This window comes from Trematomus bernacchii, unplaced genomic scaffold (genome assembly GCF_902827165.1).
Source record: "Trematomus bernacchii unplaced genomic scaffold, fTreBer1.1, whole genome shotgun sequence".
In the NCBI taxonomy this organism is placed as follows: domain Eukaryota; kingdom Metazoa; phylum Chordata; class Actinopteri; order Perciformes; family Nototheniidae; genus Trematomus; species Trematomus bernacchii.
Window position 1 is genome coordinate 3,494,605 of NW_022987705.1, and position 26,781 is coordinate 3,521,385.

General features: G+C 39.7%; 1 protein-coding gene across 1 annotated transcript; it reads right to left on the bottom strand.

Moving 5' to 3' along the window:
* ubash3ba (ubiquitin associated and SH3 domain containing Ba) lies at window positions 1-26,130 on the bottom strand. Its single transcript, XM_034140059.1, has 14 exons — window positions 26,003-26,130; window positions 11,675-11,728; window positions 9,957-10,143; window positions 8,236-8,434; window positions 7,516-7,685; window positions 6,634-6,842; window positions 5,132-5,270; window positions 3,575-3,695; window positions 3,368-3,490; window positions 3,163-3,255; window positions 2,530-2,674; window positions 2,336-2,442; window positions 1,774-1,883; window positions 1-1,044 (listed from the first exon to the last, which is right to left on the bottom strand). Exons 1-14 carry the CDS (start codon window positions 26,128-26,130, stop codon window positions 907-909), a joined length of 1,923 nt encoding a protein of 640 aa, XP_033995950.1. The 3' UTR covers window positions 1-906.
* Window positions 26,131-26,781: the final 651 nt, after the last annotated feature.

Genomic DNA, 26,781 nt, shown 5'->3' on the forward strand with positions numbered 1-26,781 from the left:
TTATATGTATAGGCCTTCATATCACCACATCCTTGCTTTATTCATTTTTGAGAGTATCAATAGACGTTTTGACTCAAATAACAAACAGTTGGTATAGGCAGTAAGCATTTAAATCATCTGACATAACAAAAAACATGAAATTCAACAGTGCTGCTGTGATTAACAAGCAAATATTTTAGTCAATGCACCCAAAAGCGGTCTGTATTAAATTATATTAATTTTCTTAAGCCTTGGTTGCTCCTGTGGTGGTAATAAAACTGCATTGCAGGAAAGTAAAACTATTCATGTTGGCAATTAAATGTTAACTTAGAGAAAATCACTTAATGATATGACATTTACAGGAATCATAAACCACCCATCTCGGCACCAGAAACAATGAAGATCAGTTTTCCCCTGTCTGATTGTCAACATTTCTTTTGTGCTTTTTTTTTTTTTTTTTGCGGGAGGGTCTTAGCTACAAGTTAAATAATAATTTCTGACACATGGAAAAATATTTCTGTGGTGGAAGTCTTTCTCGTCTACTTCTTGTCACAGTGTGTGTGAAGGCAGCAAAACACAAAGTCTTCACCGCCCTGCCTGAAGAGGAGTCACAGACTTAACGTCTTTTTTCATGGCAATAAACCTGATTCATCAGCAAGTCTTAAGAAATATCCACAATTCTCAAAACACCAAACTGCCATTCTATCTGTGGCTTTTCTCATTCCTGAGCAGTGTGTCTGAATACATTTGCTTCAATAAATGCATTTATTTTTTTGCATGATATCTTTGAAGGAAGCCAGACGTGGTTTTTCTTCTTTCCTTTTTTTTGGTAGTTGGGCTGGATTTAGAGCAGAGTGGGTTAAAAATAAATATTTCTTTCAGCAGTTCAGGGTCACCAAAAGATAAGAGAGCCAAAGAGCAAATCCTTCAGTCTTGCATTAGCATTTCCCTCCAGTTGAAGCTGTGATTGGGTCCATGTGTCAGAGGCAAGATGGGCGGGTCGACCAGCTGCCACACCCCGGTCTCTCCCAATTCTTCACAAGCACAAAAACCCAAGTAAGGAATCTGCAAAGAGAGAAGACAGATGTGTGTGTTATCACAGACAAAAAGATGAGAAGGGGATACAAATGAACAAGGTGTTGTAACTAGAGCTGTACCAAATGGTTTGAATCTTCTTCAATATAAACGTTAAATAGGCCCTATTGTGCTAATTTGCAGGTTCATATTAGTATTTAGTGTCTCTACTGTGACATGTTAACAAGCTTTAATGTTCAAAAAGCTCTTTATTTTTCTCATACAGCCTGTGCTTCAGCACCTCTTTTCACCCTCTGTCTGAAACCAGAGCCCAGTCTGCTCTGATTGGTTTGCTGGCCAGCTCTGTTGTGATTGGTTAACCGCTTAGAGAAGTCCCGCCCTTTAGCTTATCACGTACAATATGTTGGAGCGCTTTCCAATAGAAGCGCGAGTGTTACTTAGTGATGTCATAATGTTCTGTCAGTAAACATAGAAGTCCAATAGAGGCGTTTCAGGAGTGTGGTAGAGAAACTCCCTCTGTAGGGAATTTTGGGATTTTAGCCTTAGCAGACCATTTACATGCACAAAAACCGGAAAGGAAGGGAAAACTCCAAAAAGCATAATAGGGCCCCTTTAACCCCAGAATGTTGTAATTAAATGACGTAATATTCCAAAATTCACAACAAGTTATTACCAAGCAATTTTTTCTGATTCAATTTATAATAGTTTTTTTAAATAACATTGAGTACAGCCCTTGTTTTAAGTTAAGCGCGGACTGACCTTTCGGACAACTTGGATAAAGTCCTTGGAGTTCTGCGGGCTGAGGCCCTGTATCTGACGAGTGCAGGCCTCCAGGGAGGAAGCATGGGCCACAATCAGGACCGTGTTTCCTGTGTGGAAGAGGTAAAGAAAAGTATTCCACAGATATGCATAAGCTTCTATACTGTTTGTTTATGGGCACTCAGCAGATGATGATATACAGCTTGAAAAATGTTCAGGCTCGTTAATGCATTGCCTTTTATTTTGAGATTTGGCCCACATCCAAATCAAACATCTTGATTGAGAAGGCCAGCAGAGTCAAAACAAAGTGCCTATTGTGTGACACTATTCCGTCTCAAGGCCTTATGATAGAGTGTTAAGCGTCAGGTGCATTTTTCTTTGTTTAAGGCCATCAAGGCAGGAGCCCATTGTTTAGTTTTGATTTCATTAGCTCATGCTCAGTGTAAAGTGGCCTCCAGAGATTGCATTATGCACAGAAAGAATGGGAAGCATTTAAGTGTAATCATCTCAATAAAAGAGCTGGCATTGTAGTGAATGCTGCCAAGAATTTGTACTCCATTACCCAGGTTTTTGCTGTCTGTCAGGATCTCGCGGGTTACTTGGAAGCTCCTGCTGATGTAGGTGTCGTAGCTTTCTGATACTGTCAACTTGCTTACGGGAATATGAGGTCTGGGGACAAAACAATATATATAAGAGGTTAGAATTAAATTGTAGAATCACAGATGAAGGTGTCGTGATGCTTTAGGGTTGGTGTACCTGTACGTTGTGTCCACATTCAGGTTAGCAGCAGCCAGCTCAGCTGGGGGGATCCACACGGGTAAACTTGTGCCTGAGACCCACTTGGTCCATTCAAACAACCCAGGCTCCACACGGATTTTTGTCTTTGTCTCCTGCTGGAGACCTAACATACAGTGAAACATAGAGAGAACATTGAAATATCTCTACATCTATTAAGTAATGTCACTCACCTCAGTTTTTTGGGAAATATACGAATACTTTTTCACATAAAATGTAAGACTTTGTGCAAAAAGTAATAGTTTTGGTCCTATGTTTGTTAACATGAAGAAATACAGTAAGGATAAAAAAGAAAACATGAAGTAAGTGTTTTTCTGTGGTCAAAGGAAGTAAGTATGGGAAAGATATATACCTTCCGTAAACCCCCCAACATTTTTCCTATCAGTTTTTTTTGCTAATAATTTATTAAATGTTTATAGAAAAATTCGTATTGGATGTGCGCAAATCTTAAAGATTCAGATCCAAAACTAACACTAATAGTCCAACATTGTCGTGCAGCAGTAGCTCTGAAATCAGCTCTGACATGTGAGTATAACATCATGGCAGTTAAGAAACTGAATAGATGTTGCCGTGAGAATATTAACTTGGTCTTACCCTGCAGAATGTTCTGAGCAGTCTGGACGCAGCGAAGAGAAGGAGAGCAGTAAACAAAGTCTATTCCTGTGTGGCTTTCCAACAGAGCTTCACCTGAAATAGACCAAAATACATTTAAAGTGTACCCTTTACTGTATTCAACAACCCTTCAAACTATAGTAACTTTTCAACAAGATAAAATGTACTTTACTTCATATGTACTGACCTACAAGTCGGGCCTGGGTGGAGCCGAACACAGTAATTGGACAATCTTTATCGTAGTCCCGGTAACTTCCACTTCTGGCTGGCAGGCTGGACGGCATGTTGAGGTTGGAGCGAATGTATCGGCCTACACAAACACAAATGAGGATCTTACTGAAGAAGGAAATACTCAACTCAAAAATGTGCAATTAACATCCCCCTGCATGCTTACCTTTGGCGTCAAAGCACTGAGAGACCCAGTTTTTCCCAAACACCACGTCCATCCTCTCGCCATGGCGACACACAAACAGTCTCATCTTGGAAAGGGAAGACTGACAGGTTGGCCTCAACACCTGAGAAAAAGATTCAATTTAAATCTAATATAAATAAAGCCAATAGAACCACAAGAGTTACATAGTGATGTAATTATGTTACAGAAGTAAACAAAGGAGTCTAACGGAGGTGAATCAGGCAAAGGGGGGAGTGTGTGGGAGAGAAACTCCCTCTTTTGCAGACCATTTAAATGCACAATAACCCATATAACACACTACAGCAGGGGTGTCAAACTCAAGGCCCGGGGGCCAAATCCGGCCCGCGACTTCATTTGATGTGGCCCGCAAGAGCTTGCAAAGAATATAATAAGTTTATTATACGGTTACATGCCACTTTACAGAAGCAGGTTGCCCATAAACTACATGTCCCACAATGCATCTCGTTTTGTGACATGCCACTGAAGAAACTTGCAATTATTTGCCCTGGACTTCTGCTTTCAGACGTAGTTAATTACTAAGTTATTACCCTATCCGATAATAATCCAATTCAGAGGCAATAATGTCATATAATACATTATTTTATATATATTATATATTTATATATGTCTATTTATATAGTTACCACCGGCCCTTTGAGTGCAACCATAATGCTAATGTGGCCCGCGATGAAATTGAGTTTGACACCCCTGCACTACAGGAAAGGGAAAACCCCCAAAAGCATAATGTGGCCTTTTTTATTTCATGCTACAAGCATACAGTTATAATTCGTTTTTAACACACTCAAAGAGGAATTGACAAAAGGACTGTGCTGCTTTTGGGGCTGCTAAACCTGTGTAAAAAGACAAAATAATAATTTGCTTTAATGCATCCCTAACTTCACTGCTGGGCAAAAAGTATCTTGGGGCTCCTTTGCTATTTGCACATATTTAAATTAGGTAATATGCATTTGCAGCAAAATTGGTCTCTTCGTATGCAAATGATCAGCACTAGCCGCAGGCAGTTACAGTCAAATTATTAGCATTTCTGAGAGTTGGGAACATTTATAATGGATGTCTGCTTGAACTAATTCATTTTAGGATGCAGTTACAGGACGCAATGATAGTTGGGTCATGATATGGTCATATATAATACAGATGCACGCATTTGTTATGAATTTGTGAGGAAAAACAAGGACATTAGGTTTATAAAAGGTACATACTAAGCTATGTCATGTTTCAGTTAATAATATACTATTATTTCATACTTCAGAATACTTGCCCGACATTTCTTCAGCTACTTGCTTAATTTTTTATAATTAAGTTGAATAAATACAGCATATTTTGTTAGTTAAACTGTACTTTTACTATACATGTCCCTTTTTTACTGTCTAAAAGGACACTGTTGTGGGTTGGTTTCATTACCCTCTACCAAAGGTTGCCTCTTGTACCGGTGCAAACACTTCAGAGAGAATTGTCATTTAGCATGCAGCCTGTAAGCCATAGGGAGTATTATTCACATAATACAGGAGTGCTGAATACCTGCATAGGAGGACAGAGGCCAGTAAGGCCGGGAGGATCCATGTCAAACAGACTGTCGTTCAGCTGTCCGTCAAACAATGACCCCGCCACGCTGCTGCCGGAGTTAGACGGAGAGGCACTGGTGAGCACGGAGTGAGACCTGAGGATCAGACAGAGGACTCCATTTTATTCAAATAGCCGTTTAAAAATAGCACTCATTATCCACAGTGAAGAGAAGGAACATTAGCAGACAACCAACACACCGGTACAGTCATATGAGAGTAAGGAAACACAGGAATAAGCAAGGCACAGATCAAATTAAGTGAGTAAAGTGTGTTTACGTGCCTTGAAAATATGAATATAGTGAAGAATAAATGGGTAGAGCAAGGGAGGAAACACAACCTGTTCAAAGACAGTTTTAGAAAAGAGGAAGATGACTCATTTTCCCTTTAATCTTTGCATTCAGCTTAGTAGAAACGTTGTGCATCTGTGCTTAAACTGTAGAGAACACACATTAAAGGGATCTGTGGATTGTCAGTTTGAGGAGGATACGTCCCCTCCTGACCCAGAAAGCGACGCAGCTTCTGGTCCAGGCTCTCGTCATCTCACGCCTAGACTACTGCAACTCCCTACTGGCTGGTCTACCTGCATGTGCCATCCGACCTCTGCAGCTCATCCAGAATGCAGCGGCTCGTCTGGTCTTCAACCTTCCTAAATGTTCCCACACCACACCGCTCCTCCGCTCCCTTCTCTGGCTTCCAGTAACTGCTAGAATCCACTTCAAGACACTGGCACTTGCGTACCATGCTGTGAATGGTTCTGGCCCTTCCCACATCCAGGACATGGTTACACCATACACCCCAGCACGTGCACTCCGCTCTGCATCAGCCAAACGGCTCGCTGCACCCGCACTGCGAGGGGGACCCAAGTTCCCATCAGCAAAAACACGTCTGTTTGCTATCCTGGCTCCAAAATGGTGGAATGAGCTCCCCATTGACATCAGGACAGCAGAAAGCTTACACATCTTCCGGCGCAGACTGAAAACTCATCTCTTTCGACTCCACTTCGAGCAATAAAATGAAAAACAGAAAACAAAAAACAAAACTAAAAAACTAAACAAAATAAAAAGCACTTACATACTAACAAAGCACTTATATACTAACAAAGGACTGGCTTATCTAAAGCCTGTTGAGTAGCACTTAAAATGTTTTGGCTCTATGAAACCTGATGTACTTATATGATTCTGTTTTCTTCTAGTTTGTATCTTCTTGGTCGAATGCACTTATTTTAAGTCGCTTTGGATAAAAGCGTCAGCTAAATGAAATGTAAATGTAATGAGATAACACCCACTGATGTCTTTGTGGCTTTGAGGGGCAATCAGTGATAATATGCTACGTCTGTTTTTCTACTGTATTTGCGCTTTATCAGTCTAACCCTCATCCCAGGGCCTCCCAGCTCCTCCGGAGAATTTTGCAAATGCAAGAAACACATGGCGATGGATTTACCCCGCTTCCTTTTCTTACCCGTGGACGACCCAGGTGTCAGACTCATCAGCGCGGTTGACGTAGTTCTCAGGCAACAGGCCGGACAGCCCCGTGCCCAGCGAGGTACCGAACACCCAGCCCTCACTGGCACTGCTCTGCTCCACAGGGGACATGAAGATGAAGTCTCCCTGCGCCAGCTCCAGCTCGTCGTCATTCTGAGGCACGTACGGGTACATGACTTGCAGCGTCTACAGGGGGTGAAAAGAGCCATTAGAGGGAAGCCATTTCAGGGATTTAGCCAGGCAAAAGTACTCACATCCTTTACTCAAGTAGAAGTACAGATACTCGTGTTTAAAAATACTCTGGTAAAAGTAGAAGTACTGACTAAACTTCTTTACTCAAGTAAAAGTAAAGAAGTATGGGCTTTGAAATGTACTTCAGTAAAAAGTACCCATAACTAGCAGCTGTTTTAAAGAGTACCTGACCTCCCTTTATATTAATAGAACAATAATGTCATTGTTAGCTAATGAATGTTTCCATGCTGAACAACGGCAACATGACAGCGTTTTCATTGGTCCCTCTTCTTTAGAGAAGACCAGGAAATGATGGATACACGGATCGTGTTCAAATCAATAGGCACGCAATGACTCTAAATAATAATGATCACGCCACCAAACACACATTCAAACTAAAGGAACCAGCCTGTTTGGAAAATGTAAGAAGTAAAAGTAAAAAGTCGTCAGAAAAATAAGTGGTGGAGTAAAGTACTGATACCAGAAAAATGTACTTAAGAACAGTAACAAAGTGTTTGTACTCCACTACTTCCCACCCCTGGATTTAGCAACATTTATTTGGCCAAATATCACACACAAAACACACATTTCAAGAGGAAGTAGTCATTTTCAAAGGAAACAACTCTACCTCATGATTAGCAAAGCGAATGTCCCGGGAGTAGAGCACGGCCAGCCAGTCGCAGCCTGAAGACACCTCCACCGTTTTGGCCAACTTCTCCAAATTAGGAAGGTGACTGGCTTGGAAGTGGTACGCCAACGTGACATGAAGTTGTTTCTTATGAGGCTCGACGTGAACATCTGGACAAAGCAAAGAGAGAAATGTGCACAGCAGATGTTTGTATATGTATACTCATGACAATGAAGTATTGTTTCCATTCTATGGCCTACTATATTCAATACACTGAAAATGTATGGTCTGGGGAAACTGCTAAAATATGGTTACAGGATATGCTGTAAATTCACAACTGTCTGCATGTATCTTTCTTTTTCGGGTGATACATATTTAAATAAAAAGTGTACACGTACTCAGTAAAAGAAGAAGTGAATTTTAAGTAGGAATAAACAAATAGAGAAGTATTAGGGAAGAATAATTAAAAAAAAAAATTGAATAAAAATAAAAATAATCATTATAAAATATAAAATAAATAATAGGGTTAGGGTTTACACAATACTTATTAATTCCCTATCCCATTGTTGTCCTATTGTACACCATTTTCAGGTTAATGCCCCTTCTCCCCAAACTTCGCATGTAAGTTGCTTAATTTCTTTTACTTTGTATTTGATGTTTAGGAGCAGTTCCCCCTGTAAAGACAGTATTTCCATCACAGAGACATGGGTGGTCTCTAACCTGCTTTAGCTGTGGCTTCGGTGGCAAAGTCCAAGGCGAAAGTCTTCAGCACCTCGGCCATCTGCTCCTCCACAAAGAGGCCGATGAAGGTGGAGGAGGTGTAGAGCTCCAGAGGGAGGGGCATGGGGATAAGACCCTTCCACTTGGCCACGGTTGCCTGCAGAGCTTCGGTCAGAGCCTCCACCTTCCCATCGGCACACTAAACAACAGAAGAAGTCATTAGGGTTAAATATCCTAATTCTGAATATTGAAAAGAAAAGTGGTTTAAAGGTCAAAGATGGGTTCAGGTAACAGGGAAATGTGTTCAAAATGGATGAAAGGAATATAAAAAGGTTTCAAAAGAACTATAATTTCACAGGAAGACTAGGGGTAGAGCAATGTGAGAATTTGGTTCGGGATATTGTCAAATATCTGGAACAAACTCCCAGAAACATGCAGGTCCGCTGCAACTCTGACTACTTTTAAATCCATCCTGAAGACTTTTCTTTTTGCCGCTGCTTTTAATTGAACTATTCACATCTCACACTGCACTGTAACTTTTATTCATGTACCTGAGTTATTCATGTCTTTGCTTTGTAATGTTTGTAATGTGTTTTATGCTCTTAATGTCTTTCATTTTTGTGAAGCACTTTGAATTGCCTTGTGTTGAAAAGTGCCATATAAATAAACTTGCCTTGTTCTTTTTTTTGAGAATCGGAGGATGAGACCCTCTTTAATGGTCACACATGTGCATGCACACACCACACACAGTGAAAGTTGACCTCTTAATTTAACCCATCCTCGTAACAGGAGCAATGGGCAGCTATTGTACAACTTATAGATGTATTTATTTATTTTTCATTTATTTGTATTCACTGCACTTCTAGATGGTAAAGCACTGGTTCTTACTATCATAATGCTTCAGGTATTGTGTGATCATTTTGTTGATGAGGGGGAGTGATAATGTCTGTAATATGTTGATAATAATAATAATAATAATAATAATAATAATAATAATAATAATAATAATAATAATAATAATAATAATAATAATAATAATAATACATGACACTTGTTGGGGAAATATTTTCCAAAGCCCATAACTTTGACCCAGTTGATCAGTTACTGTCCTGACTGAGCACACGCACCTGTAACCTTGGCTGCTGTGCTCTCAGTGTTTTGTCTCCCTGTTCCTGCCTGTTGGCGTCAGCTGATAGAGGTGTTATGATTCTATCTTGTTATGCTCAATGTTGATTATTCTCTCTGCACTAGCTAAATACACGGGTCTGGGGTAGAGATCTTCAGAATTGACGTGGCAACTCTACCGTGAAGTCAGAACCTCTGACTCTTTGACTTGTTTTGTGAATTCTCCGGCCGAAGCTCCAAATAAACCCATCAGTGTTTGCCATCAAAGCTCCAGCTCTCCCCGTGTCTCCTTTGAGTCCTCCTGCATTGCTACACAGAAGTTTCCCCCACAACACTTATATAGCGCATTTCTAAAAACTCAAAGACGCTTTGACAGAGAATAAAACAACAAAAAAACTAAGAAAAATACAAAAATAATTTGCACAATATAGATAGCATCAAGAAAGTGTATGTCCTTTTAGTGTCCAAGGAGGGCATGAACGATGAACCCTGATGTACAAGAGGTGCAGTTGTGGATGCTTCTCCATGTTTGTCCTATTTATGTTGTGTCTGTGAGAGAAAAACAACCTATAACGTGAGCACTGAGAGACACTGACCATGAAGAACTGGCAGAGGGTGATGTGGGGGAAGATGTTGTGGGCCTTGTTCTTTCCACAGGAGACGCGGGACTGCTGCCAGAAGTGAGAGAGCTGCTGGAGGAGGACTCCGCTGGGGCGCATATACAACACATACTCTCTGGGCAGAGGGTCGTCCAGGAAGGGGTCGTCTACGTGGGAGAAGAGCCTGGAGCAAGGACAGGAAGACAGTGAGTTACTAACACAAGTACAGACTGTACCATCACTGCTGAGCAAGAATACTTATTTTTATTTAAAAAAACAACAACAAAAATCGCACAACAACACATTTTCTTACTAAACTATTTATTTATTTACAATCTGTTAACATGAAAGGCTCCTTTAATACTTTATATATTCACTTACCTGCTACCTGCTTATTTTCTTACCATAGTGTACATATTGTTTCTCATTTATATATATTTTTTATATCGTGTGCTTTCCTTTAATCTAATATATAAGTCTATATACACTTAGACTTTTTTTTCCTTTTTAAACAACAGATTAAAAAACATCAGGAAAAGGCATAAATGTTTGTGTATTGAAAAGAAAAAAAGAAAATTAAATAAATAAGGAATAAATTAGCTTAGCAAACTGTGGGGCTTTTTCTAATATTGCACAATTGTTATTGACTTTCTATAGAGAGGCGAAGTCCCTCCCTTTCCGGGGGACCTCCATGGGACCTTATTTCTGAAAAAGTATGTATTGAAGTCAAAGGAGAGAGAAAGATTATCTTTCGATCCCGTTTGAATTGTGCCACGAATTACACATATGATGTTTGTCAATTTAAAAGATAATTTTGCAAGTCAAAAAAATTAAAATGTGTCGTAAAACTGTGAAGTAACACTTTTTTTTGTGTGAAACCGCTCAATGACCTACATCTCCCGTCTCGCACCACACACCAGGACGGCCGTCACGTTGGCACATTTCACTTCTTTCTTTCAGAATGAGGCGGAAAGTATTAAAAGACGTGAAAATCACTCCAAGTCTGGGCATGTTGAGAGCTGTACATACACACAAGGGGAGTTAGTCGGTTTGTAAGAGCCAGCATGCGGGACCGGGATTCTGGGATTTGTAGTCTTTCTAGTTGCGTATTTTTCATAGTCTTATATTTCAACAGTTTTACGACAAACTGTGACTTTTTTGACATGGAAATAATTATTTAAGATTGACAAACATCATATGTGTAATTTGTGGCACAATTCAAACGGGATCGAGAGATAATCTTTCTCTCTCCATTGACTTCAATAACATAATTTTTCCGAAATAAGGTCCCATGGGTCGGAAGTAGATGGGCGGGACTTCGCCTCTCTATAAAGCACCATGTCATTAAGAATTCAAAAAATACTGGAGAAATGTTGAGATGGAAGCATTTTTGGAAGATATGTTTTCAGTTTAGTGGCAAGGGGAAGAAAATTGAAGTGAGGACAGTATATAATCATTGGTTATGTCATTTTCTATCTAAATATGTTCATCCATTTACGAATACAGAAGGTTCTCCTGGATAAAAAAACTAAGAAGTTAAGAAGTGAAAAATAATAGGGAGAGAGGGGCAGCTGACGTCCAGCAGAGGGCAGCACTGTTAGTGACGATGTTAAGGGGTGAGGTCAGTTCATGTTATAGTTACAATTACAAGAGGGTGTGTGTGTGCATTAATAACCGTGTGGGACGGTGTGTGTAAAAGTGTGTGTTGCTCTCACCAGTCACAAGCTGCCTGCACGTTTTTCCCTCCTGTGGAAACCAGAGCTTTCAATCTGCAAAGAGAAAATGAGATCAAAGTCAGTAAATCAATAGCTTCTCTTCCGGCCGTGTTTATTAGTTGGAGATGTGCTTCCACGTGATCAATGAACAGAAATCGAACAACCCAAGAGAGCAGTGAAACAACCCTAATAACGTATTCCTGTTAAAAAAAAAGATTTCAAATGTCACAGTATAAAGACCCTCCCAAACATCAGTAAGAACATGTTTAATAATTAAACACATGTCCTACATCATGATTTATCTGTGTCATTTTATAAAACATTTCTGAAACAAGAGAGTTGATTACATGTTACTTGTTAGACGCTTTTTATCCAAAGCGACTTACATACTCAATACTGTGGGCAATCCCCACAGGAGTCATTTGGGGTGAAGTGTCTTGCCCAGGGACACAACGACATGCTGACTACAGTGGGGTTTGAACACCAACGCACACCAACTGTGCCACACACCCACGTTGATGATTACTCTTGAGTGCTCAGAATCTAATTAGCGTCTTTTTATAAAACCTCTGGTATTGCGGGCCGCCTCTGAAGGGATTCAGTGATTCCAGCAGCTTTAGAAGGCTTCAAGAGACTGACAGAGTATCCAGATGTGACTTTATTTAACACTGGGTCTCCGAGAGCTATGTCTTGACAAACATGGCACACAGTAGCTCAAACTTTCTACTCAAAGAGGACCTATTGTGCTTTTGGGGCTTCTCTCTTTCCTGTAGTGTGTTATATAGGTTTGTGTGCATGTACATGATCTGTAAAGGCTAAAAGTTCCCAGAGTTTCTCTCCCACACACTCTCCACCCTCAAAGAGCTTTTTGAACATTAAAGCATGGAGACATGTCACAGTGCAAAATACAAATATGCACCTGAAAATGTCCTCTTTAATATAGCAAAATGTGTTTATATCTGTGATTAGTCTTGGTAAGAATTGGTGCTCAGGTTTTTTCCGAACAGTGAGGTGTTCATTCATTTGAAAGGTTCTCTAATGCAAAGTAGATGTCCCTGAATAACAGCAACCACACCTTGGTGCGTGTTGGCTCTGTGGACCACAGTGGAAACTTGCCTAAGATTAATCTTTTTGATAGTTTATCGTTGTCGATGTCTTCTTAAAAGCCAAAAGATTGGATTATGGACAAGATACTTCAGTGAGAGATTTTTCTGGTAAATAGCTCATATCATTATTGAGCATCAGGAAATTAGTTTTAACTAAATTACTCAACAGTCATGCAATCCAACATCCTTTAGATTGCGTGTTGAACAAAACCTTCACAATGATTTGTGATTAATACAAACAGTATCATCTCTTATTGCCACTGCTCTGAATGGCCATTTAAGGACACATCTACAGTTTATATTGAAGTCAAATGAGCACGCAGGAGGTGTTCTGTGTGTCATTCACAGCTTGGTATAGACGTGTTGTAGCATTTCTGTGTGCGCCGACATTGACAGAGTTCATCGTGCCACTCTAGCGTACAAATTCGATTATCTATTTATAAATGTGTCCCAGTGAGAGGGTCCTAGATACGGCAACGTCCCTGAACCCTGGGGGGCAGCACGCCCTGACAGAGAGCAGCGAGCAGTGTGTGAGCACGGAGGCTGCAGAGACGCGACAGATGGCACACAGAGCTTTACCATAACTACCTCAAGCATCCTTTAGGGCGCTAACACATGGCCTTCAACCTTTACTTGCCAAAGAAACTGCTTTCAATAGGACATATTATACTCATTTCAAGGTTTCCATGTTGTGCCTTTTGAAAGAACATCCATAACATTCATCTTGTTTTAACGTATACTTATATATATCAATATTCCAATTACTTGTAGACTATTCTGCACAATTTCTATTATATTCTATTTTATTTACTTGCACTATTATCTGTGTTATTGTGTTGCACTGTTGGAGGAGCCTGTGACCTAAGATTGTCATTGTCCTAACACTGTAGCTATGCACACATGACAATAACAGCCTTGAATCTTGAATCTACTGTGTTTATAATACAGAACATTTTAAAATAAAAAACCCATATGTTCATAAAATAGTGTGTGTGACCTTTACTGTGTGTATTAAAGTTAAACGGAGCATTGTGTGTCAGCTCAGATTATATTTCTGCTTTTTTAAACTGTAGTATGTGGTCATGTGTTTCAATACTTTTGTGCGTTTACTTGAGCAACATTTTGAAAGCAGTACTTCTCCCACCTCTGGTATTACTGTTGTCTAACATCAAACACTTCAGTATTGCAATTAATTTTCTCTTGTATTAATTTGCGTTGTAGATGATATTGAGGTAATCCAAACGTAACAGAGAGGTTACATTACTTTGATATTTTGATACTCAGATTATGTTACTGAATACATTTTTTTTACAGGTAGCTAGTAAATGTAACCGAACACATTTTTACATTTACAAGTCACCCTTAGACATGCAGAAGGCTTAGACAGAGAGGCTGTGGCTGCAGTTGTTTCACTCAGAGATCCACCTGGTGCGGAGGAGTAGGAGGAGGAGGAGGAGGAGGAAGGGGATTTTCTCTCATAAAAGGAATGATAGGATTACAAGCAGATGTGACCGAGACGTCACAAAGTCCAATCCAGGCGAGAACAGTACATTTCTTGCTTCCTATCTCTTGTATTTTATATCCCTTAAGACGCCCCTTGGCATTAATCCACTGAAATAACAAACCGTGTTCCAGGTATTAGAAGGAATACAGTATCAAGCATGACATAGAGAGTGCTGTTGCTTCAAATGTGTACTTTAATCATGATGAACTTAGTGTTATCAATGTAAAGAATAAATAGGAAAATGAACTCTCCTGCAATATACCAATAGCAGATTGGGAACACATTTTCAAAAGTATTCATAACACAAACAATTAAAACTACTGGGAAGAAAACACATGGAAGATATTCATTTGTTAAATGAACAAATTAAGTAAATATGAAAAAAATGTCACTTCATAAAGTTCATTATGAACAGTAAAAACACAAAATGCATATATTTTCTGTATATTTAAGGCAAAAAAATAGTAAAATTGTCAATGGCTATGCACAAGGATCAAACTGTTCAATCTTGTTTGCTGGTGGGAATGTGGAGAGCAGAAGGCCAACCATGATGATATGTTTTGGTCTTGTAATGTTTTGTGCTGCTTCTGGGAAATAGTATAAAAGAAATGTAAAAATGTTTACCAAGCAATAAAACAAAAAGATTCCCACCTATTTTTAGTGATACGAAAAGCAATCATTCAGCAAATTACAAGGAATTTGCTAAAAATAACCTAATCGTCTCATAATGGAAGAAAAGGTTAGCAGAAGTGTCTCACTCACTTCCTCTCTCAATGAGGAGTCCAAAGCCCGACAGCATCAGCTCTGTGACACTTAAATATATTTAAAATAAATCTATATTAGAGTTAGTTTGAGTTGAACTTAGGGCTGTGCAATTAATCGTATTTTAATCGCAATTACGATTTTGGCCTGCCACAATTACGAAAACAACATAATCGGAAAAAACGATTATTTTGCTTTGCGAGGTTGTGACAGTGCACTGCAACATATTTGATCTAATTAATTTTGGTCTAATTTATTTGTATTTATCATATTTATATATGTTTAGTAGCTTGTGGAAGTGCGCTCCAAAATATTTGTTGATCTTGTTTATTGGTATTTATTATTTTGATATTATTTATTTAAATGTAAATATAAATGTATCATTTATTTTATTTATTTTTGTATTGGTTTTTCAGTTGAATTATACATTCAGGGTAATCAACAGTTAAAACGATACTGTTCAAATTATTATTTGTATTTGTTTTAAAGTTCAATAAATTGATTTTTTCAAAGTCAATGAATAATCGTATTTAATAATCATGATATCAATTATTGACCCAAATAATCGTGATTATGATTTTTGCCATAATCGCTGAACTGAATATTCATGGGAGCGGTCATGGACAAACTGCCCTCAATAGCTGCAGCTAAACCGGAGGCCTGTCTTTGCTCCGAGCAAGAACTGAGAGAGCTATTTATAAACTGCATTTCCTGTTCACAGCTAGCCCAAGATAAAAAAGATTAGAAAGCGCTAGGGAGAGAAGTCACTCTGGATTTGAAATGGCCTTTTATCAGCCGCATACTGTTTGCATTATTAACAGTGGCCATTAGATGAGAGCTTTACTTCATTTGCACATCCTGCATGTCATGTCACCCACATATGGGACATGTTTGCACTTCCTGTTTACACATATGACCCCATAGCAGATGAAATGTCCAGGCTGCCTGTTGCGTGTTCCAGCAGCGGCGTTTCTGGTTTTTCATATATGTAAACATTACTTTGAGTGTTTATTAAAGCTGACCTTTCGGCTCAACTTGGATATGTTCCAGGCCGTTGGAGAAAATGGCTTTCTATCAGGAAATCTGCACACTCTTCATAAAGTCTCATGAGCGTGCAGCACTGTTTTTATTTCCTGTAAACACTGTGTTTGAAGATATTGGGACAAGAATTCAACTACATAAATATGATGGCTTTTGTGGATTCATAATGGCCGAAATGGAAAAAGGAAATCTTCAGAGGTGGAAGAAGTAGAGATTATTAAGTAAAATAAGAAATACTACAATGTAAAAATACTCAGTCACAAGTAAAAGTACAAAAGTATTAGCCTCATAATATACTATAAGTACCAACTCGTGCAGATTTTAAGCACAATGTATTTTAAATGATTGTATTACAATTATTTATGCATTCATCTGTTCATCATTGCACTTGGTAAAAGTGGGGTTTATTTGAATTACTGTATATGCTACATTCGTATTTATATTCTAATTCTGCAAAGTAGCTTTGTAAAGTACAAGTACCTACATTTTTTACTTTACTTGAGTAAATGTACTTAGCTACTTCCAACAACTGGAAAATCGTGATTAAAAGGCAAAAGTAAAAAGCAGCTATGTCACCCTGTCTGGACGGACACACACACACACACACACACACACACACACACACACACACACACACACACACACACACACACACACACACACACACACACAACACACACACACACACAACACACACACACACACACACACACACACACACACACACACACACACACACACACACACACACACACACACACACACACACACACACACACACACACACACACACACACACACACACACACACACACACACACACACACACACACACACACACACACACACACACCACACACACACCACACACACACACACCACACACACACACACACACACACACACACACACACACACACACACACCCACACACCCAAGGGAGCCTCTCTGACTCAGCTCAAATCAACATTTCCTGTTTACAAGCTGACGGCGAACACTCATCACTAACCACTTATCCCTCAGAGCGCTGAGAGCCGCTGCCCGACCAGCCTGCAGCGCCCTGAGGAGAGCCGCGTCAGCAGAGGAAACGTTCTTCACTATAACACTCGGGCCTGGTGAGCCCACATCGAGCCAAAACACCAGCGGTACCGCCCTTCCTTCAACCTTTACACCAGCAGACAGACAGTGTGAATCACATCTGCTCATGGTGTGTTGTGGGACATCAAGACAGAGGAAATCCATCAATAAATCAAGTTTTATTTATATAGCCCAATATCACAAATTCCACATTAGCCTCAGGGGCTTTACAGAGTGTACAGCTGATACCCTCTGTCCTTAAAGCCCCACAGCAAAGAAAGATATCCAACTACTACAGGGGAAAATAGAAGAAACCTTGGGGAGAGCAACAGACGAGGGATCCTTCTCCCAGGATGGAAAGAAGTGAGATGTTTTTAAGGGTCAGCATTATTAAAGTGTTAATTAAGTATTAAATGCGACAGTAAGAACACAAAAGAGCATATATTTTCTGTATATTTAAAGGGCCCATGTCATGCTTTTCCGGTTATTACCCGTCCCCTTGTGTGTTATGAAGGTTTTTCTGCATGTAAACGGTCTGCAGAGTCACAAACCCTCAAAGTACACCCTGTAGCGAGTAAAACTCTAACACAGAACAGACCTGTCTATGCTGCCCCAGAACGCCTCGTTGGAGATTTCTCATTTTCCATTGTTTGCTTCCTGGGTTCTGTGGCGTGTGAACACCCAAATCAACAACAAATGACCGGATTGGCCCAAATGGACCAATCCGCGGAGCACCTCACACACCAGGATCCCTTGGCTAACTAACAGGGAGTCCCCATTGACTTGCATAGAGCTCCCTGAACGCTGGTAATAGACGAGTTGGGATGGCGGAGAAATGCTCTCCGCAGACCCATTCTCACAGCGTTATAAACCTTTTTCTTACTCAATATCAAGCCACACTTATTGTTTTTACTTCGGCTGTGAGTGTTTGTGTGTGCTCAGGATGAGTTTAGCTTGTTCTCGCTGTATCGCCGACACGGAAACCACACCAGTAAGCCAGCTCACTGAGCAGCTAGCCTTGCAACATCCCGACCAATCAGAGCACACTGGGCTCACAGGGAGCTCCAACAAGCCGTTTAGGACAGAGAGTGAATACACACACTATACAGAGATGCTGTATGAGAAACCAATGTGAGTTTGGGAAATTGCACAATTTAAATCTATTCTAGTAGACCTCAACAATGGAATTATGATCAGTAGAAATGGCCATGACATGGGACCTTTAAGGCAAAAAAAAGAAAAATGAAAAATGCAATGGCTATGCACAAGGATTCAATCTTATGTGTCTAATCCAAATTGGAGTTTTGCTAATGTTGTTTACATCTCTGTTTGCACACAGCTTTAATAAAGCTTGAATACAGTTGTTAGCAGTGTCAGGCCATCTGTCTCCCTATCTATGTGCAACACTATGCTAACCACCTGCTAGCAGTTAGCTTCGTGTTTACTGTTTGGACATGACCGTGGAATTAATGGTTTAAGCTAACGTCTGGCAAGAAAGTGAACGAGCGTATTTCAGGCAATGTCAAACTATTGCATTATTTCTGGAAGTAACTGTTGTTTGAGTGTTTTGTTCAGGGTCACTAACAAGGCCAGCTTGGTGTTGTACAATTATAAAGCTTTTCTTCAGAGTTAAAGTCTCAGCAGCACGCCTGTAACAAAGCTAGCTGTGTACCGCTGTGTCTGGAACTGCTTCTCCTCTTCTCACTTCATTATTTGTGAAGAAGAGGGTCGACAGAGGCCATTGAACTGTGCTGGCCTATGTGCGACTTAAGAACAATTCAAAAATCTTCTTCAGAGTTCCATCAAGTCATCCTATTAAACAAATACAAATCAAAGCATCTGCCAAACCCATACATGACTGTGTTTTTCTGAGCTTGAGTGTTATTTTTAGCACTGAGTGACGTCAGAGAAATAAGTCAAAGTGCACCAAGCAAATGTTTCACTAACTGAGGCACCGTGCCAGAATAGTGATGCATCACACACTCCTCAAAGTCCCAGGATGTGTCATAAGCAGCTTACAGCATATGATGAGATTCAAAGCTATGTTTTAAAGGAAAATTGATGTCATAAAAGGTCACTTTTATCACCCAAATCGAGCATAGAGCATTTTATTTCCTGGTCACACACATCAGCCAGGGAGCCTCAGCAAGCTTTTATTCTGTTCTCAGTAAGGGTTGCAAGTCTTCAGGAATACCTTTTAATGAGAAAAACATTGATAACCAAGTCAGAATGTCAAACTTTTCTTCCCTATGTGATTCAGCCGCCCCCATACCAGCATCTCAACAGAGCGCTCAGTAAAGGTCACAAGCCACTTCCGGAAATGGGCGACTTCCTCTTGACTGTCTCTGAGTACAAGCTCAGAGTTTGTTCTTTCAAAGACGCACACGCAGGCGCCAATGTATCACATGTATGCATGAGTTATATGCAGTATTTAAAACCTCAATAATGTAAATATGTCTCTTGCGATGCTTTTTGCATGTTAGAGTTATACATGTGGTGTGAGTTATGAAACTATTGTAAGTAGGAGAAGAGTTTGCATTCACAGAGACTTCCTCTTAACACACAAAAGGCTTCACAAAGTAGCAGGGGGGAAATAAATAGCAAACATAATGTCAGCTAGATGTGTAGCAGCTCAGTGACCACAGAGGCTTTGAAGTCTTAGTTTGAAAAACACAATGAAACAGACGATAAATGTAAGAGTAATACATGAAGTGGCGCAAGTGAAGAGAAACTCAACTGTGAATTTCCATAAAGGATACGAAACAGAGCTTTTAATAAGATTGTGTACTTGTTTTAGAAACTGAAACTCACCAAGATGAAGATGTGTAATCCTGTACTGAATATTATCAATTCAACAATTGTTTTATACAATCAGAATCAGAGCAGTGAAGTAATTTACCACACAACATTTCAAAACTCCACATGAGGAAAAATAGGACAATCACAAACATAAATATAAAAATGTGTCGTGCACGGTTGTGTTTAGGTGCCGCATCACAGGCCGCCATCATGGGATTAGTGTTGTACACGAACCATTCGTCAATAGTAGTGATGTGTCGGCCGCGAACGAGCCGGCTCGAAGAACGTTTTAAGTGAACGACGGGAGCCGGCTCGCGCCCGCGAACGAGACGTTTTTTTGTTTTTGTTATTTTTTGTTAAGTAATACAAGACAGAATGATATGATGATCTCCGCGCTACAGCTGCTCCGTGCATGCATGCAGTGACATGTAATATCCAAGGATTAGAGACTGTTGGATGCTGCTGTTTTGAGCATTGCAATACATTTATTTTTATTATGTTTTTTTATGATTAGAGACGGTTGGATGCTGCTGTACTGAGCATTGCAATATATTTATTTTCACTATGTTATTTATTTATGATTATCCTTGGGCTCAGCAAAGATTTGATGTCAGCTGTTGCTGTCTTTTTTTCTATAGTTAATACTGAAATAGAGCCCTGCTGTTTTGTCAGGGCCTTTTCTTTAAATATAATTTTAAAATGTCGATACAGTAGCCCCTTTTTTTAAATGTCTATGCTTAAGTTTTTATAGGTGTTGCTATCTGCTTTGTGTAGCGTGGTTCTACAAGCAAGTCTGTGCATTCATTGGGTGGTGTCAGAGAGATACAAGGGTCTGTAAATGCAATGAAAACAATTGGCCACAGCAAATAATTGATATTAAACATGTAATTTTTACTTTTGAATACTTCAGTACAAAGGATGTATTGAATAATTTAAGTGATATGTGTACACATATAAATCATTAGTCAAAACAGGGCTATTTGATTGAATTATAAAAGGTATAATATGTGGTAAACTGAAGAGCCGTTTGGGAGCCGAAAGAGCCGGCTCTTCTTGGTGAGCCGGAATTCCCATCACTGGTCAATAGATCACTTATTTAACCAGCACAAAATAAAACGTGCTCTTCTCAGATATGAGGATTGTCTGCTTTCCTTCGTGTTATACCTTTGTAAATTGAACATCTTTGGGAGATTTGGACTTTAAAATTCTATTAACTAGAAAGTTAGGCCTTATAAATGTGTGATAACTGTTAGGTTAGAAACGCCGGTCTCTTCACCTGCGCTAATCACTCCAACATTATTGAAATGCCACCATGTTTCTGTAAACAAATGACGTAAAAAAGGGAAAAAAACAACAACATTTTGGCCAGTAACTCAGAATATGTATCAGAAATACTTTATTTATCACAGGAGAATTTTATATTCGTATGCCAGCCCCGATTCCAGATTTTAGGTGATGATATTAGTTGTTTATTATCTTCAATCAGCCAATCCTGACTGCGTTTATGTGAATTCAGATCGTTATTGTTTGATCCTCTCAGAAAGAGGCCATGTTGTTGTACACTTCCCTGTATGGTATTTGAATTTTCCACACACCAGCGTGACTGTGAGAACATCTGCGATTGGTCCTAAAATATCACATGACGAACTTCTCCTCCGCTGACTCTGTCTACATGTTGTCAGTACCAGATGAAGTAAAAAAGCCTCAGCCTCCGTCACTAGAGTCAGTTTTGTTGCATTTTGGTCATCAACTTCCTGTTTCCCTTGCTCAGAATTGCCACATTATTCCTCTGAAACAACACAGAGCTAAAGTGGATGATTACACAAATCTTTAACCCTCGACAGCATTAAACAGGTTTCTATTTCAGTCGAACGGTCTTCCACTGTTGCATGGCTGACATGAAGGAGCCGCAGACATACCGTCTGTTTACTTAGGGTCATAAGGCTGCTTCTAAAAACCACTTAGCCCCTCATTTGTCTAAAATAAAGTGGTTAAAACTCAGATCTCCGCTTGGTCTATAGTTCTATTACTGTAGTACAGGTCGTAGGTTCAGGGTGATGTTTTAAGGTGTGACTGCTCAAGTTATTTTGGTCACAAACATGACATTTAAAAACTGCACACCAGAATGTGTGTGTCTAGTTCCTCCATCCAACACCAATTTACTTCACACAGTATGTTCTGTTTGCAGAAGTTACAGAAGCTAACAATGTTTTGGAAGTCAAATCAAGCTAAATGAGGACCTTTTTAGGATTTTTAATTAACTGGTAATCCTGCACAAGTCCAATAAAAGTAAAGATTGGAAAATATTAGGGAAAAGAAACAACCAAGAAGGAATATTTAACTATGATAGGCTGGGGGGTTGGGAGGCTGTGGCTCAGTGGATAGTGCACTGAACTTTGAATCAGGGGGTAGCAAGTTCGAGTCCCACTGCAGTCAGCATGTCGTTGTGTCCCTGAGACACTTCACCCCAAATTGCTCCTGTGGGGATTGTCCACAGTACTGAATGTATGTAAGTCACTTTGGATAAAAGCATCTAACAAATGAAATGTAATGTAATGATACAAGGAAGTCCCATTTTCACAAGTGCAATCTGCAACGTCAGGGAACACATAGTAGATTGTAAGGCTAATCATTAAATAGGAGCAGGTTCCCAGGGAATAAATGGAAAACAGGCAAAGATATAACGTGACAACAATACCTGGCCATGCAAAGTTCTCATTTGGTTATTTATCTCAAAGCAGGAGATAAAGTTTGCTCGCTGGACATAAACAGAGAGTTATTTGAAAAGGTTAGGCCATTGAGGATGCTGATAACGTTTTGTGGGAATTGGGGAGTGTTATTCAGCTCAGGTTGAATTCTACAATTAGACTAATCTATATTTTTAACTGGATTACATTACCAACAAAATAAAGAAATGCATTGTATGTACAGTATGTTCATACATTTAACGGCAATGCTTTATTTGACCTGTCAAATGTTAAATGTGATTGGGTATTAACATGACAAAGATGTGTTTTTAAGGTATTGGAAACTCATGTTTGTGTTGGCGCAAAACATATCCATCCTATTCTCACATATGTCCCTATCAATGTAATAACTACAATAACATAAGCTCCAGAGAGAAAAGTCCCACCAAATGAATACACCAAACTCAAAAAACTCAAGTGTTCCCTGTGTTGTATTTAAGGCACTATGTATCTGTATTATTCACAGAGATGGAAGATGTACTCAGATCTTGTACTTGAGTAAAAGTAGAAGTACCAGAGTGTAGGAATACTCTGTTAGAAGTAAAAGTCCTGCATTCAAAATGTTACTCAAGAGTACAAAAGTATTAGCATCAAAATATACTTAAAGTAGCGACAGTAAAAGTAGTCATTGTGCAGATTGGTCCATTTCAGAATAATATATATGATATGTTTTATAATGATTGATCATTAAAGTGTTCTCAAAGCTGGTAAAGGTGCAGCTAGTTTGAATGACTTTGTATACTGCAGGGTAGCTGGTGAATTTACTCCAGGTGGAACTAAAGTCTGATTTAACACTTGATAACATCCAGATCTGTAAAGTAACTAAAGGTATTCAATACATGTAGTGGAGTAAAAGTACACCATGTACCTCTGAATTGTAGTGGAGTAGAAGTACAAAGTAACATAAACTGGAAATACTCAAGTAAAGCACAAGTATCTCAGAATTGTTACTTTACACCACTGATTATTTGCTTATCTTATTGTTGTTTTGTCTCCACAGCTATAACAGCAGACACACGCTGATTATTCTGCTTCATTATTATGTTATCGCTCGGAGAGTATAAGTACATCATCAGTACTAGATGCGAGTCTGCAAATATAACCAACCACAGTCCCTCATGTTGTCTGCAGCGGTTCATTAGAGAAGGAGCTGCAGTCTGGAACAAAGACAGCCTGATGACCTCAGACAGCTTTTCAGTAGATAAGAAGGCTTCATTTTGGAGATACTGTATCCGTCTAGCTTTGGCTTACTTAGCAAAACTGCTCCTAGTCATTTCTAAATTCCAGTCTCTTATTTCACTCTCAATTCAGCAAATGAAACAAGTAATCGATCTCAGGGGTTTATCACGACACTCTGAGACTTCTGCTGCTGAGACTCAAAGTATTTCACATCTTTTGTTACATGATGGGACACAATTTTGAGGCCCGCTACACATACAGAAAAGGCTTTTGTGGGCGAAGAGGCTGTTGAAACCACCGGGTTTGATATATAATGTGGGAGTCATTGACAACACCAACAATGGGAAGGCACGTTATGATTATAGATTATGTGATAAGATAGAAGTTACACAGTGAGGCTGAGATGTAAGGCCATACAGAACTTCAATTAAAACTGTGTCTGTGGCCATAAGCACCGTGTCAAGATGACAAAGATTGGTTTTATAAAGCATACATGTTATTTTCTGCAGTCCATATAGGAAATCTTTTTATTGAGATGCAACGCCTCGATGTTGCACATTTCTCTTGTTTCTGGTTCTAAAAGAGAAGTGCTTCTGTTGCTCAAATGTTGTGACATCATGCCAAATACTGCTTCAATCGTATTCTTAACCATCTACAATAGTCCACACCAAATATTTAAACATGAATGGTTCAACTGTGATACTATGCCCCCCAATAGCAAGCAGACAATACATTGTCATTTTTTTTATAGGATTAAATAATCCATAGACTACATTCACAAGCCAGCGATCCTTGTTTCCTGGCAACTTCTTCTCTCAAGGATGAATGAAAAAAAAGTGTAGAGCCGGAGCACGTAGGAATGCCCACCGGATCAGGTTTTTCAATGAAAACCAAGAGCGTTGGCAAAGGAAACGCGTGACTCAGAAAGTACTCAGATGTTTTTCTTTTGTGGTGGGGAAACATGTCAAAACAACATATGGACACAAACGCACCCCCACAGAAACACAAAGACTGAACATACAAGTGCTTCTGTTATTCTGTTGCATTGGTGTGGAGAGTCAATGAAGTAGGCTACAGAAAAAAAGCTCAACAGAATACTAGTTGTGCTTTTTTTGAATGCTTTCGGAGTCAATTTGTATTTATTTATTTGTAGACTACATTCATATTCAGCTATTAGTCATATTGTGCTCCCCTGATCCCAACACCAACGCACTACCCACTGCGCCACACGCCTCCCAATAAGGTTCACTATCACCAACATTAAACTGCAGCTTTAACATGAAAGCCTACACAAGTACTTTAGGTGCATTTGGCAGCAATACATACTTTTTGTACTTCAAATGAACTATATTTGCATTGTTTTCAATCACAATGATCTGAATACGTCTGCATTTGGTATCAAAACAGCGTACTAATAATAGCATGTTATTATGACTTTAGTTGCACAGTATTATTTGACACTAAAGGGGAAACCAAAGTCATGGCTAAAAAAATATGCAGACTACATTCATATTCAGCTATATGTAATATTGCAGATAATAACTATAATAACAACACATAATAGTATTTGTTTTACAGTATGTTAAACTACATGACTGTACAATTAGGTTCACTATCAACAACATTAAACTGCAGCATTAACATGAAAGCTAGTCCTTTAGGTGCATTTGGCACCAATACATACTTGTTGTACTTCAAATGAACTATATTTGCATTGTTTTCAATCACAATGATCTGAATACCGTTTGGTATCAAAACAGCGTACTAGTAATAGCATGTTATTATGACTTTAGTTGTACAGTATTATTTGACACTAAAGGGGAAACCAAAGTCATGGCGATGGCTAAAAAAAACACAAAAGGGTCAATCAATAATATTGCATAAGCCTGCTGTGATACAGGCAGGGCAAAAGCTACAGTTCAATAAAAGTGAACATGTAAACAACATGCATCTCAGAGCAGAGGTGTAGCATCTCTACCAGCTGCTGAGGACACTGACACACAGACCAGAGGAAACTTTGGCTACAGACTGACTGTGAGGGATGCTGGTGTGAAGCTTGGTTTAACCTCGCTATGAGAGTGTGTGTTGGTGTGTGTCTCGGGACAGTACTCACGCCCTGGTCTTGGGGAAGCCCATGGACAGCAGCACGTCCAGAGTGGTCCCATGTTTGACGGTGCTCGGCCGGCTCTGGCGCTGCCTCCGCGGCGTCACTTTGGCGTACAGTTCCTCTTTAGCTGCCATAACTCACTGCTCCATCGGTATGTCAGGTCCTCGGCTCCTCTGATGTATTTTCATTTAATTAAAAAAATAATAATAAAAAAGAAGGATGAAAGCGGCTTAAACCAGGGTTAGTTGTGAAAGGCGGAAACACGCAGGAAACCTTCGGAGGAAACGAGCATTTTTCTGGGTTTGACAAATGCTCCGAGCTGGATCAAGCTGCCTCCTGATGGTTCGCACATAAAGTCAAAACCATCAGCAGGGGGGTCAGCCATGGGAAGTCACTCCTGCTCTCTCAGCTGTGCCCCCGATACACAGTCCCCGGCCGAGGTGAACATGTCTGATTTCACCTCGCCCCTAGTTCCGATTAATTAAAAATCAGATGCTGTATGAGCTCTCTTTTCCACACGATGTGTTATTTATGAATGGGTCCTGAGTGAGCGGAGGAGCAGCCTGTAAAATATTGCAGCTTCAACTGTGCGGCCCCCTTAGTTAAAGGGACAGTACACAGATGTGTGAGGGGACCGGAAGTCCTGTGCGGTAAGATCTCATGCAGAACAAGAACTAAACTGAGCAACCCACCCAGACCCACACACACGCGCTGTGTGTACTCTTGTGTGCTTAAATTAATCACGTTAGATGAGGTAGTATGATGAAAAATGTCGAGGTAGGGCC